Raw genomic sequence first — 15,748 nt, 5'->3', positions numbered from 1 at the left:
ATGTCTGACGTATACCTCCTTTTAGTTGAGATTCATTGATGACGTTTAAACACCTGGACCCTTGGAAATGAATAATTAAATTTTTCCCCATCTCTTAAAAAAATCCACTTTGATGTCATGATAAAACATAATGGATGCAAACTATATTATTTAGGAACTTACAAATCACTATGTCTGCTGCATGTCTCCAGTTTCCACCCAGAATAAAGTATTGAATATATCTATAGCAGTGGTTCTCAACCTGTGGGTCGGGACCCCATTTGGGGTCGAACGACCGTTTCACGGGGGTCGCCAAACAAGGCTGTCCACCATTTTTTCCCCTTTTCTTTGGCCACGTTCCTGGCACCCAGTGATGTATAAGTGGTTGGGGGTCACCACAACATGGGGAACTGTATTATGGGGTTGCGGCATTAGAAAGGTTGAGAACCACTGATCTATAGGATCTACATTACAATTGCATTTGTTCTGGCCAACTTGCAGAGATGTGCAACTGATGGATTAAACTGGACATTTTAAAGATAACTCACCTAAACTCAGTAGACAACTCAACAGCCACATCAATTCCCAGGGGAAATGTATTAAAATACTACAAAAATACAACATCACTGGTTATGTGCAGTTCAAGCCACTCACAATAAGTTGTAGCCTATATTGGACACTGCATTTTTTTAGGCACTGGGTGGCAGGCCCATACTTGCATACAGAAAACCATCCTATCTGAAGTAGATGACAAGAAATAACAGGGTTATGATGTTAACACAGGAAGCAGATAATCCCAACCAACCTCCCCCCCCACACACATTTACATCCACACCACCTTCACAGGCCCCAACAACTTCATATACATTAGAGGCATGTTTGCAGGCTGTTCTAATGTAATAGATGCTATCCTCTCTGGATTCTATGTAGGCCAAACAGGCCAAACTTTGCAAAAAGAATTAATGGATTCAAGTTTGACACCAGGATTTAAAGGAATGGCAAAGCAACCCTGGAGCCTTTGAACCTGGCAGGAGATTCCATTACAGATCTCAAAATTTTTGGGAAGGGAGAGGAAGAAGAAACATGAGAGATTGCTCAACTCATATAGTTAAAAGTTTCAGGCTAGCTAACAAATATAATGGGATTTTAATGTATTACAGTTGTTAATTGATACAGTGCTTGTAATCTGTTTCATACATAATTTGCACCTGCAGAACTACCTAGTCTTCCCCTCCCTTCTGACCCATCTCATTCCAATTTAAATTCTATGTCGGTTCAGCCACTCCATGCATCCATGAAAGCTTAAGCCTTTTAATAAAATGTGTTATGAAATCCTTGGCACTGTCTGAGCTTGGTGATTTGCTTGCAGTCATTTCATTACCAGGTAACGTCATTAGAGAGTGAATGTGTGATTTTCTCCCTGTTTATATATAGGCAGTTCCCAGGTTAAGAACAAGTTCTCTTCTGTCTTTAACTTGAATTTGTATTTAAGCCAGAACTTGTATTATGGGGAAGAACGGTGTCTGCTATTTTTAGTAATAGGCAGCCTGTTCATATTTAGGGATTGTCCTTAAGTCAGACATTCTTAACTTTAAGGACTGCCTATGCAGTAGCTTGCCCTGTAAGTTTTGATGGGAATGTGATTCCCTGGTACGCCTTTGATTACAATATTATTTTCTGCTTGTTTGCCTAGTGTTAATCCTTGCTTATCTGGGTGTTGGCTGATGGAAAAGATGAGTCCTGATCTTTTTGTTTCCTTCTTAGCTTTTTAAAATTGCTTCTTTTGAATTGTGTGTAAATATGGTTTTTTTCCTGTGTCTGTTAATGGCTAATTTGTCTGACTGCCAAGCTTCCAGGAATTGCCTAGCATTTTTGGATTTAGCTTGGTCCAGAATGTTCATAATTTTTCAGTTAAACTATGGCTAAGTCCGTTTATGTCAGTGGTTCTCAACCTGTGGGTCGGGACCCCATTTGGGGTCGAACGACCATTTCACGAGGGTTGCCAAACAAGGCTGTCTGCCATTTTTTCCCCCTTTGGCCACACCCCTGGCACCCAGTGATGTATAAGTGGTTGGGGGTCACCACAACATGGGGAACTGTATTATGGGGTCGCGGCATTAGAAAGGTTGAGAACTACTGGTTTATGTGTTGTGAGATTAAGAAATATTCATAATGTCCTCTGACTGCTAGTTGGTGTTCAGGGATGTACTCTCCAGTCTTCTGCCTGTCCATCCTACATGATGGTTGTTATATGATGTAGATGGCTTCTGTTTTCTTCTTCTTCTTGGGCTCCTGAGTCTTTTGGTTTACTTATGTTTTGGACAGCTTTAATTGGTTTGTGTGCTACACTAATGCCAAGTGCTTGTAATAGTGGTTTTTTTCTGATGTAAGGCAGCAGCATCCTTTTCATAGCTTGTGTTGATTGTGCTGTAGTGAATTGAGTGGTCAGGCACTTTTGATAAAGTTCTATGGGTATCCATTTTGTTGGAGGGTTTGTATATGTGGTCCGTTTCCTTTTTCTAGTATTCTTGGGTTGTTGCAGTCTTTGTACTTACGTGATTCAGAGAGCAAACGTCATACTTGCTCCTACTGGTGATGCTGCTTAGTTGGCTAATTAAATATCTCCAAGCAAACAACTAAACTCAGACAGCACTAAAGACTCCACAGTTCAAGCCTGAGCTACATATATTCTCTTCTATTAAAATAGAAAAGATGCAACCAGATTTCTCTTGATTTAATTAAAGGGTGAAGGATTGAGGGAAAATGCTTTAAGAAAGTAGGTAGGTAATTGGATAGAAACATTTCTTTTAAAAAATGCACATCTTTAAAGGCACTCTTAGAGTGAATATATTTCAAGACATGGCAGTTACTGAAACAGAGAGACAATAGTAGAAGCATCAGTAAAACGAATCCATCCATTTCCCCCCACCCCCCACCCCTTGTCTCAAGTACAAATTTACATATTCCAATACTACAAAAGGTGCATGCAAAGACTAGGTCTAACTGGTGAATAATTTTGGGAGCAAAATTCAGTAGAAAAATAGCTGTGAACTCTGGTGTTTTGCTATTTACATGCAAATGAGGCACACCTGGAATTGAGATACAAATAAAATACAAATACCAAGCACTTTACAAAAAAAGTTAGGAATACTGAAAACAGTTCAAACCTAATTGGTCTAAACAGGAAATTTTTCAATATTTTCTGGGAATGGCCACTGTAGAAAAGTTCATTAACTTCATTTAAAAAAGGAAAACTGAGTCAGCCTTGACTCCTGAAGATTTTGTATTTTTCTTGTTTTCTTAGAAGAATATGGAAGAGTTTTTCCATCACTGCCTTTTGAGATATTGCTTTTAACTTTCTAATCTAACCCAAGCTCTGCTGTTCCTTGGAAGTGTTCCATCCAGATAATAAAAAAAAACTCCACTGGCTCAAGTTTATAATTGTTGCTATTGTCTGAATAAACAACATTACCTGGATTCTTGTAGCTGAGATTGTTCTATATCCTGTACCCCTTTTTGACATTGCATCTTGTTATCACATGCAGAACTCAAGGGAACAGCAGTAAAACAACATCAAATGAAAACTCTTCCTCTATTTCTGTGCTTCTACTCAAAGGTGTCAGATATGAAGCAGCCCATGAGATGCTAGATTATTTAGATCTGCCTTTTGAGCTGAATCTGAATTTTGAGCATGGCGGACATTTAATGCACCAAGAAACATTAAAATCTTTGGGCAATGGAAAAGAACTATAATTTAAACAGTTTTATAGCAGAGGATTACTTATACCTAATTAAGCCTGGCTCAGTGTGCAAGGTTGCAAATGAAGGCTTAGTTTTCTATTAAAAATAAATAAAAGTCCTTCTACATAAAAAATCAGATCATTCACTAAAAGGTCTGTATTTTGCCTACACTATGCTATGTCTCTACATTTACGTACATTTTTATTTGCAGGGCTATTCAAACCAGGACAACTTTATAGCTACCTAAAAAGGGACCTGGCTTTATAATCTCATTAATTGGCGGAATTCAAAATTTATATATTTTGGACAAATGTAATTCCAAAGCAAAATAATGTGAAGTTCTTTATCCAGTCCTAAATTACAGCATCCTTGCCAGTCCTTTGCCTTGCCTAACTCCTTAAATACACTTGATAGACCATATTTACCATCCCTGTTTCTACTTGTCTTAATAGGTACTGCAGACAATCATAGGTTTATACTTGAAAATAACTTAATAAGCATTAGGGGAAATACTATCAGATCAGTCCATAGGCCACTTGTACTGGATGAAAAACATCACTCCTGTTATGTAAAATTCACTTCAAATTTTTCATGCATAATAACCAGGCAGACGACTAACCAATGTCCACGGGAAGGACCTTTTATGAAAGTGTCATATGTAGAGGTACCCTTTTAAAAAGAAATGTTCCTCTCTTTGAGAGAGAAGACCCTTAGCATGAAAGAAAAGGGAACATTTGATGAATCCCTGTATTAATATAAGATTAATGTGGGCTCGGTTCCAGAGCTTGGATCCCTTTATAGGTTTCTGGCAGTTTCACTGTCCTTATTGCAGAAGGTCTGAATCAGTAGGCAATAGTTCTGTTATCCAGCCTGGAAAAGTTTAGATGCAAAGCAGCAGTCATGAAATTCATTATTTCTGAAAACTGTTGTTATATTCCAGATTCTTTCAAAGTTTTGGGAGACTGTGGAAGAAAAAAAAAGACAGCCTTTAGAATTATCTAGTAATTGTTTGCCTCCACTGGAGTAAATATTTCATTAGCTCTTGATAACTGACAAGAATTTCAATAGATTTGTAAGTCCTTCTATTTTAAGAAAGGACATTTTCCTGTCAACTTATAGGACAATGCAAGCTTTATCTGTAACTTTAAAACAAATAATACAAAGTCTGTAGCACTACAGTCAGAGAATCAATTTTAAATTCAAACTACACAGCCAATCACTTCAATTTAAATGTGAGGCATGTGACTTTTAATAATCCTTGGTTAAGTGATCTGGATTCTGTTTGATTTAGAAGTCCTGAAAAACTAACCTGTCAATAATCTACAGAAACGGCTGAGATACAGTAGTCCTCAGGGGTCACGTTCTCTCTATTTTCCTACTTACAGTTATATTGTGCAGTTGGTCAGTTCTAATCTATGTTCACACTAGGTCATCTGAATATCCCTTTTCCTGTATCTTAGTGTGTTGCTCCTATTTGCCCTAGGGTTTCTGGTCAGATTAATCCTATGTCAAATATTTCCCCCTCATTTCACATTGACATACTTTCTCAATTATAAAATGACTGGAGAGGTATCAAATACACCCACTTGCACCTCATTAGAAGAAGCAAGCATTATTGGTGATTGATTTGCACGGCTTCTAAAAGCAGTATGACAGGTGGAGGATAAAGCTGTTCCAGGTCTTGATTCAGGTTTAGTCTGATTCTTGATTGTTTTTAAAAGGACCAAGTGGAAGAACATTAAGGCCAGGTTTAAAGTCAAAACAGCATTGCAGGACTGCAGGGCAGCTCCACACTCAGAGTGGGAATCTGGAGGATGAAATCTTTCATTAGCGCTTACCCTTAACGTGTTGGAACCGGATGTGGAACTGAATTCTGAATACTTGTCAGAACTCTGGATCTTGCCACGTCTGCTCTGGCACAACCAGCGGTAATAGTCATCACGCACCTAGACATAAACAACAACTTTAGGAATCTCTGATCTTTATATCTGTGTCTTTTCCCTGGTTTGCACACATGCACACCTTGATACTTGCCAGTCTTTGAATCTTTCCCCGCCCCAACACTCAATATTATATGCCCAACTTACAGTCCAATCCTGTCTGCTGAGAAGTATATCCTATCATATTCAATATGCTTTACTCCCAAATAAATGACCAGAAAATTTCAGTCTCTGAGCTGTTTCCCAACATATCTGCCTTTCTACAAATGCAGGTACCTGTTTCTTGAGTACACAGTGCAGGAGGAAAATGAAGAGACCCTGTAGGCTATTAAAGATGGTGAAGAGGTAAGACATGACAAGGGTTTGGTTGCTGAACTGAAACAAGCCAAAGATCCAAGTGATGCCTAGAATACAGAGCTGTGCAATGGCTGTGATTGTGAGCACCCTGTAAGAAAAAGAGATTAAGGACACAATTTAACACATGTTGCTATGGTCCTTGACCTTATGTAATGAGGACTAGCCTCGAAACAGAATGTGAAGGGCATCTATTACATCAAACAGGGCTAGGTAACAGCCTATGCCCTAGTTCTCTTCCAGGACTATATTAGATGAAGCTTTTGAAAATCATTTTATTAAATAAATCATTTATTATCCAAGGGGATTATTATAATCTCACCAGTTATTAATTCCTGATCTTTTAAGACATAGACGATCACTTTTTCTTGGATTCTTACCTCTGCTTTTTCAATTTAGTCATATCAGGGTTAATGTCAGCAAACTTCTCGGAAAGCCTCCAGACAGTAATAAGAAAGACAACAGCATTGACCTGTGCAGAAAAGATTGGATAAGGATAATCAGGCTTTGAGATGAGCACTAGCCTAAATATCACAGCTTTTCTAGCTTCCTTAATGGATGCTTAAAGATAGAGTGTTAAGCTTTTGAAAGCTGAACAGTGTTAGAATTAGAGAATTCTGTTTTAACAAATTAAATCCAAGCTGTATAGTCACCTAGGAGTCATTTCAGTTTAGTTAGTTTATTTATGTTATATAATGGGGGGGAGGGGAGAAGCATTTTAATTTGACATCAGATAATGTATGTAAGAACTGGGGTGAATGTCTTTCTAAAGGAGAGGCCAAAGTTGTCCCTAGCAGAAGTGGGTTCAAGGGACATATAGCAGGAACTACACTACCTCCACTACATCCAAAGCTACCTACAAATAATAAGATGCCTTCAAATAGAATAGAATAGAGTAAAGTAGAGTAGAGTAGAATAGAATAGAATAGAATAAATAGAATAGAATAGAATAGAATAGAATAGAATAGAATAGATCTTGGAGTCTTCTAGTCCAACCCCCTGCTCAAGCAGGGAACCCTATACCATTTCAGACAAATGGCTGTCCAGTTTCTTCTTAAAAACTTCCAGTGTTGGAGCATTCACAATGTCTGGAGGCAAGTTATTCCACTGATTAATTGTTCTGTCAGGAAATTTCTCCTTAGTGCTAGGTTGTTTCTCTCCTTGATTAGTTTCCATCCGTTGCTTCTTGTCCTGCCTTCAGGTGCTTTGGAGAATAGCTTGACTCCCTCTTCTTTGTGGCAACCCCTGAGATACTGGAACACTGCTATTATGTCCCCCCTCACCCTTCTTTTCATTAGACTATAATAGACAGAAGCTGGGATACTGTTCATTTTAAGTAGCTCTTGAGTAGGCATTCAGCATTACCATGATGATGAAGGAGACAGGTCCCAGGAAGCTCCACAAGAACCCACGTTCCCTGGAAAGCCAGCAGCTGTATGAAAGACAGAGGGTGGCTTGTTTTGTAGGTAACTGGACGTATATAGTTATTTTCTGACAGTTCACTTAGATCTGTTCTTCTGCCCCTTTAGACATTCACTTTCCTAAGAAAGCTCACTACCAGTCATGCAGGAATGTGTAGAAGGGGAAGGTCTGTGTCACAGGGACTTAAGGCTGGCCAGCATAGCTTCCTCTACTTGCCTGCTCAGCCCTTTTACTTCACAAGCAATTCTAGCATGACATGCACCGGAGGACCTCATATTCAAGACCTTGTCACCTGACCTTCAGTGCACAATACACAGATACTCTCTAGCTCATGACTGGGCGGGGGTGGGATAGGGATCCAAATTCAGGACTCACTTTTTTCTGCTATATCCTTTGCTGTTGATGGCAGCGGAGATGCCCACCAAGACAGCTGGGAGCCCATATCCCACAAGGAAGATGTGCCAGTGTTTAAGGCTATGTGTGTTGAAGACCTGAACTACCATCAGGTAGAGCTGCACACCCTCCAGTAGCATCCAACAGAAGACGCAGAGGAACAAATAATGGAGCAATCCAGCAACTACAACACATGCCCTCTAAAAAAGGAAACAAAGATTAGACTGAGCTGTTCTGGTAGCAGTTTCAAAATCCAGTCCAGTCTTCAAATATCCTTCTTCTTCCCAGTGGAGGACATCTTTCATACCTAGGAAAGTTATGTTCAAACAGAAATGTGATGCACTTTTGTATTCCTACTCCTTTAAGGTCCAACAGCACCCCTTAATACTTGTGCCTCTTGGCATTCTCACTATTTGGTCTGTTAGATATTCCAATCTTGAAGGAACAAGCACAGACCTTCATAATGTTAGGAACTGGACTGGACTTACAGGGTACCAACTGACCATAGAAGGAGCTGGCAAACAATACTGTATTTATATGTCCATTAGGCAACTTTCCCCTGTGCAAGTCAATGGCACTTAACCTGGATAGTGGGAAGGAGTTTAGTTAGCACCCCACTGTCAGGTAACAGGCTAGGAATCAAATCTCTCCCAAATTCTCTATTAAAGCAGGGGGAGATGCATTTTTAATGATATTCTAAAAGTGGAAGGCAGGGTCTCATTTTTTAATGCACATTATAGAGCAGTGGTTCTCAACCTTTTTAATGCCGTGACCCCCAACGGGTCGTAAGTCGAGGACTAAACTGGTCATAAGTCGATGACTAAACCGGTCGTAAGTCAAGGACTACCCAACCGGTCGTAAGTCGAGGACTCCCTTCCTGGGAGCGCCGCACATGCATGGTGCCACCCCCTCCGCCAGCTGAGGCATAGCTGGCAAGCGGCAGAGACGGAGCAGGCCGACCACTGGCTGGGCCACCAGCTGGCCCAGCCCATGGGAGGTAAGGCACCCGCCGGAAAAGGGAAAAAAAATGGCGGACAGCCTTGCTTGGCGACCCCGTGAAATGGTCGATCGACCCCAATGGGGTCGCGACCCATAGGTTGAGAACTGCTGTTATAGAGGATTGGCCACATTAAATGGAGGATTTTCCACTTATTTCTCTCAGCTGTTTTCCTCAGAATGCCTCCCCCAAAAGTGTAATCAAAATCCTTACCAGTTACTTACCGTATTGCTAGATATCCCAGCGCACAAGAAGATGACATGGGCAGCAAAGAGGGCCAGGCAAAGGTGGAGGTGGATGGTGGTGCGGATACCTTGGATGGCACGGCAGAACAGCAAGGTGAGGATGGAGAAGAAGAGGCAGATCAGAGAAACAACCAGCCCAATCTTTGTGATGATAGACAGGCCCCAATCCTAGAGTAAAGACCAGTATAGGTAATTAATTAATTAAAGGCAATGCAGTAGAAGTCAGGTCTTGTCAACTCTACTTCAAAGAACCTTACAGAAGCTTCAGGTAATAAAAAGCGAATAATTTAAACTTAAATTGCCAATAGCTAGTGATAATTCTTTGATGGTTCAGACAAGATAAGAAGAAGAAGGGCTCAAAATCAGGCTGAAAAGTAGCTGACCAGCTCAGATCTCTGGCTGAAGTGTTTTTTGCCTCCTTCTCCTTAAATGCCAGGAAGCTGATTCTCCTTAAAGCAGTTAATTCCAACAAATACTCAAAATCTTGCCTTGCTACTAATTTTATCTCAATACTTTTGCTTTAAGAGCCCATTATCTTCACTACTTCCATGGTCTTGCTACTATTTTTGTAGATCCCTCGACAGTGAAGGTCCCACAGGTGCCATTTCCCCAATATTCAGTTGGAATAGGCCAGTCTTTCTAATAGCCAACCAACTGAATTGAGCCAAGCCATCTGCAAAAAAAAGTCTCCTTCTCTCTTTTCTTGCTATCATGGGCTTGCTTCCACCTTCTGTCATGACATTTTGTCTGAGCCTTGGATGCCTGGATGTTCTCCTAGTGGAGGGCTACGCTCCAAATGAATGAACAAACTGGTCAACCAAGGAGAGGCAAGATGATGGTGAGAATGGAGCAATGGGTGGAAGTGCAAATATTTATTTATTTTGACTTTGGTGCCACCCAACTCCAGGTTGACTCTGGATAGCTCAGCCCTGTAGGCACCCAAACACTTTTCGCCCGGACAGAGAAATGACAAGTTTTGTCTGCTTGCAAATGGAGTGCTTTGAAATGGAGCAATTAGCTCCATTTCCAAGCAGATGAAGCTTCCAGTCTCCTTCTGAGCGAAAATTGAACGGCAGAGCCAGGCAGAGGCAAAGGCACAGAATGGGGGAGGTAGGCGATCCAGACTTGCTGCGCTGCTGCCTGGCTTGTGGGAGGCTCACACAGCGGCACCGGCAGCAGGTGAAGGCAGAGGCATGGGGGGAAGGCAGGCAATCCTGATGCACTGCCCATTCCTTCCCCCCATGCCTCTGCCTGCTGCTGGTGCCGCCACGCGAGCCTCCCATGAGCCAGGCGGCCACGCAGCACATCTGGATCGCCTGCCCCCCTGCCTTCGCACTCAGACTTACCGGTGCTGCGCCAAGGGGCCGTTGGGCGCTCGCCGCCTCTTGTGCTAGCCATGTCCACCCCCTGAGGCTTATTTTCAGGGTAAAGCTTATATTAGGCCCACCCCAAAAAATCAGGATAGGGCTTATTTTTGGGGTGGGTCTTATTTTCAGGGAAACACAGGGTATACAAGGAACTCCAGTTATCAATAACTAATCAATCCTACATCCATTTCTTTTTCAATTTCCTTTCCCTGACTAAACCCAGTCCTAAGGATCTCTACTCTCCAGTTGGGACTTGCCTCCACATCATAGAAGGCCATGAGCACTGCAAAGCTGGTCAAATGGTTGCAGCGGCAATATGTCCTGTTAGCAGTACTGATGTTCAGATGTTCACAACCTTCTTGAGACCAATTTCCACCCGTTTCAGTGGGCTTCCAAAAAGCACAAATCACCTTCACAACGTTTGATTCCTAGAATATGGGGACAGGATGAATGAGTCAATATTATCAAATACATACAAATTTGAACTCTGCGTATATTGTCAGCCTTCCCAGGTAGACCAGACAGGAAACATGAGCAGATGAGCTAATCCTACTTTACTATCAGGCTATATTAACAGAATCTGGCAAATCTACAGGTAAAAATCTGCTGACTCCTTTGCAGATTTAGGGAGGGTCTTTTCTGAGCCTCTTGCTCCATCCAGTACAGATAATCTTTGACTTAACGACCATTCATTTAACAATCATTCAAAGATACAACAGCCTTGGAGAAAGTGACTTACAACCCCTCCTCAAAGTTGCACCAACCCCATGGTCACATGACTGCAGGTCAGGTGCTTGGCAACCAGCTTCCATTTACAATGTTTGCAGGGTCTTGCCATCATGGGATCATGGTCTGCAGCTTCCCAACCAGCTTCTGATAAGCGAAGTCGATTGAGGAAGCTGTATTTGCTAAATGACTACATGATTCGCTTAACAGCCACACGATTTGCTTAATGACCACAGTAAAAATGGACATAAAATGAGGTGTGGTCATGAGATGACTCATTTATGGTTGCATGCCTTAGTGACTAAAATTCTGGTCTCAATTGCGGTTGTAAGTCGAGGATTATTTTTATCCAGCTGCGGGCTATGTCCCCTCTGATCTGACCATTCCAAAGGCCGCATCTCTTCATTGGTCTACCAAGGTCTTTCCCACATATTATTACACATACAGAAAGCAAGAAAAGCAGACAATTTGGGCTTCCTGGTCTTTAATGTGAATTAGTGTCAAAATCCGTCCAACAGCTCACCTCTGAGTGTGGCTAAGGAGAAGACAAATTATATAGTACTTTCTCTTCAGGAAAGGTTGTTTCCTTGAGTAAATGGCTCTTACGGGAGTAACAAAAGGATATACTATTGCCATTCTCTATCCAGGGAAGACAAAGAGGAAATGGATACTCACTGGTTCTGGATGGTTAAAGGAGAACGTGACGGGATTGCTTAGGGCAGTGGTCTCATTATGGCCTACAAAAGCAGATGCCACCTTGGACAATACTTTATAGTTGGGCTTGCCGGTCGCTTGCTTTGACTTTACAATTTCCTCCCAGTCGCTTCCTTCAACATGTGCACCTGTCAGGATGGATCCCAGGTCCTCATAAGACAGGAGGCCAACAACACTGGGGCCTGAAAAGGGAAGAGTGATTGAGATGTGAGGATGGAGAAGCTGGATGAGACAATCCAATGCTGGTCTACAGTACACAAGCAGTGAGTAGATTCTGTCTATTTAAGGTGACAATGGAGAGAAATAGTATGTGCAAATTCAGGTCTATGTGGAAAAATAATCTTTGTAAACGGAACTAGCACAGTAGGGAATTTTCTCTTCAACAATCTACCTTGGAAAGATATTCATATAGAATTTTTTGATACTCCTCTCTTTCCCCATAGTGTCATTGTACAATTGCCAGTTAACAATTGTTGTGGTGTTAATAATTTATTCTGTTGCTCTAGATATTTGAATTCTGTACAGAATTTAACTGTCATTTTAAAGAATTTAAAGAATATAGTATATTCAATTGCTTATTGGAATAATGGCAAATTATAATTTTAATGTTATTTGTATATCCTTAGTTTATTCACCGGATTCTATTCCTTTGCTTCTTTTGTGCCTTTTCCTTCTGTTTATATATTTTCTCTATGTTCAATAATATATATATTATTGTGGTCATATATAATTTAGTTTTAAAAAAACTATCAACACAAAAAGCTGCCTGTCATTTCTTCAAAACTTAAGAATTGTCTTGCATCAGACTGAACGTCTATCTAGTTTAGTATTCTGTTGATAGACATGAATAAAGAGATGTTTCTGAGAAACACAAGCAGAGACAATCTTTCCCTTAAATTCTCTAACTCACAACATTATTTAGAAATATTTCAGAAATATGAACGCTCTATTTTTCATCCTGTCAAATAACTTTAAAAAACTATTTCTTCACCATACATTTAAATCCAACATTGTACATCCCATACATTTAAATCCAACATTGTGTCCTGAACATTTTTCCTAATTAAATTCCTTTGAGCATCCCTCTCATCTAATATATAGTAAGAAAAAAAATTAACCATCTTTCCTCTTGCCATTATTTTTCTTAAAATAAAACATTGACATGTCTTCACAATCAGTTGTTTTCCAGTATTTCACTTTTCTTAACAATGTTCAGAACAACTGCAAAGGAAATGCTCCCACGTTTTCCCCTCTCCTGGCCCACCCTGGTTCCTTAGTTCTATTTATCTGCCCATTCCTTTGGATAGGCTCAAAGAAACCTATTTCTCTGCCTAAGTCAGACATGTCAAACTCGCGATGTCAAGTGACGTCTCGCAATGTATTGGAATAGTTTTGCCATTGCCGGCAATGGGGTGGGTGCGGCTTCCGGATGATGCGTCAGGCCTGCGGGCCGGCAGTTTGACATCCCGGGCCTAAGTGATGTAGGGTGAGGCAGAAGAGGAATGGATTCACAGGTCTATTAAGAAAAATAAGGCAAGTAGAAGGAAGGCAGGAGAGAGTAAGAAAGAAAATCACTCTGCAGCGACCTATATCTTTGGCAAGAACTCTTCTGCAGCACCCTGCTAAAAGACAGCAAGTTCCACCTTCCACTGACATACGTTTCTTATCTAATTACTCCTCAGACAATGTGGCTTCCCAAAGAGAAGAGAACTTTCCCAGGCCCAAAGTCTGTCCCAGAAGCTTTGAACCCAAAAAGAGCTTTTCCCTTCTGCTGCCTTCCCCTCAGCTTTTCCAGGCCATTACAGGCGTCCTGTTCTTCTCACAGCATCACCCGCATACAAGCCCTTTGTTGTACTGCCGCAGCTTTTTACCTTCTCCCTTCTTGCTTGCTGCTTCCCAGCTTACTTCCATCTGTGTTTCCTCCAGCCACAGTTGCGCCAGACCTTGGCCTGTGTTCTCAGCTGTCCTGATTTCCATCACCAGCTCTGTTACGAAAGAAAAGGAAGATGACAAGGTTGGCAGGGAACAGCAAAGGGCAAGTGGCAGGGTCTCTGAAACAAACATCACTTTCCTCAAAATATTCCAACTATTCAAGCAACAGATTTACTCAGCAAGGGGGGGGGGAGAGGAGAGAAATCTATCATAAAGCAGAATGAAACTGGGGAAGGAGAGCTAATTTCATATTTCAAAATTGTCCTCCTCGTCCTTAAATATGCTGTAATATAACTCCCAATATTCCCTATCAGCCACAGTCTAATTCATCTGAAAGGCATCACATTAGGAGGGGCTAAGACACAAAGGAGGTACCTTTGCAGTGAATAAAGGAGAGAATTGCTGGGCAAGGTCCTGAAGGAAATCTCAAATAACTCTCACTCTGTATACTAACTTGTGCCTGCTTTGGGCTTGATGGTGGTGGTTCCATTGGGTAGGGAAAATGCAAACATCCTGAGCCTGGCCTCCATCAGCTCCATTATCTTAGTCGTCACCTGGTGAGTTTGCTGCTTATTCTCAGCCTCCATCAAGTTCAACAGATTGTCCAGTTTGCCCAGTGTTTCCTAAAACATGTTGACATTTATGTTTATGAGAAAAGCTGGCACTCAGAGACACTGAGTCATTGTTAAATCCACTGTATATAGATAAGCACAGGATTGGGGAATTCCAGTGGGATTTTTGAGCATGTAAGATCTAAGAAATAATCTGCCTCTTTACCAGCAGCCAACTGAATATGCCTGGTGATGTCTCCATTGTTATCGCATTAAAAGATTCTTTTAATTAAAAGGTAATCTAGCATGCTACAAAGCAGAGCACTGGTATCAAGCATCATATTTGTGGCCATGAATGCCTCTGGGTCCTACTTAGAATATACAGTTTTTAGAGAAAAGAAGAAAAATGCTTTATTAGAGGGGCGTCCTTCCACTCCCCCCAAAGGACAAATGCTGAGATGGAAAAAGAGTCTTTTCTGGTCTGTAGGGACTATGAGTGGTCAATGCCTCCATTGGAGCCATTTGATGGGTGAGCTACATTTTGACCCCATATGGTTGAGGATCCACAGATGAGAGTATGAGTTTTCTTCATCCTACAGTTGTTTTGGAATTGGAATACCCACTATTTCTAGCAAGCCCAGCTGATGAACACATTGGATGTGATGACAGTTATGGCCACAAAACAGCTAGAAAGAACTTGAGTGACAAAACCAAAGAAAAACAAAACAAAACAACTCAAACAAGATTGGTGTGTCCTCAAAATTGGCCATCAAACAATAATCTCCCGAGTTTTACAGTAAAATTATTTCAGCTTTTCCAAATTTCTTGCAAAACCACTCTGGATTAATTGAGATTGGGTGAGGGGAGATATTCTGCACATTAATTCCATATTCAAAGCACCACTGTTCAAGAGCAGGTCCCTTGATTTATTTTATATATATATGTATGTATGTATGTATGTATGTATGTATGTATGTATGTTAGTCAAATAGTAATGATCACCAAGAGAGTATCTATAAAAATAGAATTTTAATCCACCGAGCTTTCGTCAAACACAATTGACATCGTCAGGGTTAAAAGGTAAGTGCCGGGGGAGAGTCTTATATACAGCTGTTTAGTGTCTGCTTCCGGCTCCTGGAGCGTGTCATAGGCCCCAGCTGATCGGGTTGGGTCTCCAGCCTACATCCCACATTACTAATCTGCATTCTGTCATAAGTTGTTTCAGAGTTGGGAGTCCAGATCTTTTTGCCTTCCTTGCTCATAGCCTCCCCCCCCCCACCATCCCACACACGACTTCCCTCTACGAGTGGGGGTGGGCAATTATCACTTTCAGTATCCTTACAAGCCTCACGGCTATTTTGGTCTTGTTTATCCGTCTCCCGGAATT

General features: G+C 41.2%; 1 protein-coding gene across 2 annotated transcripts in view; it reads right to left on the bottom strand.

Moving 5' to 3' along the window:
• Window positions 1-2,698: 2,698 nt before the first annotated feature.
• The window catches only part of ADGRE5 (adhesion G protein-coupled receptor E5), a 57,818-nt gene continuing 44,768 nt past the window's right edge, over window positions 2,699-15,748 (bottom strand). For both annotated transcript variants that reach the window (XM_039349173.1, XM_039349174.1), the window contains 11 exons: window positions 14,265-14,433; window positions 13,750-13,863; window positions 11,840-12,060; window positions 10,696-10,866; window positions 9,051-9,239; window positions 7,812-8,029; window positions 7,380-7,446; window positions 6,395-6,486; window positions 5,937-6,105; window positions 5,559-5,666; window positions 2,699-4,682 (listed from right to left, as the gene is read on the bottom strand). In XM_039349173.1, coding sequence (XP_039205107.1) covers window positions 4,650-4,682; window positions 5,559-5,666; window positions 5,937-6,105; window positions 6,395-6,486; window positions 7,380-7,446; window positions 7,812-8,029; window positions 9,051-9,239; window positions 10,696-10,866; window positions 11,840-12,060; window positions 13,750-13,863; window positions 14,265-14,433 — 1,551 coding nt within the window. In that variant the 3' untranslated portion in view covers window positions 2,699-4,649. The remainder of the gene's footprint in view (window positions 4,683-5,558; window positions 5,667-5,936; window positions 6,106-6,394; window positions 6,487-7,379; window positions 7,447-7,811; window positions 8,030-9,050; window positions 9,240-10,695; window positions 10,867-11,839; window positions 12,061-13,749; window positions 13,864-14,264; window positions 14,434-15,748) is intronic.

The sequence above is a fragment of the Crotalus tigris genome, unplaced genomic scaffold, assembly GCF_016545835.1.
Source record: "Crotalus tigris isolate CLP2741 ecotype Arizona unplaced genomic scaffold, ASM1654583v1 scf7180000018229.695902, whole genome shotgun sequence".
Classification (NCBI taxonomy): domain Eukaryota; kingdom Metazoa; phylum Chordata; class Lepidosauria; order Squamata; family Viperidae; genus Crotalus; species Crotalus tigris.
This window is presented reverse-complemented; position numbering and strand designations above follow the sequence as displayed.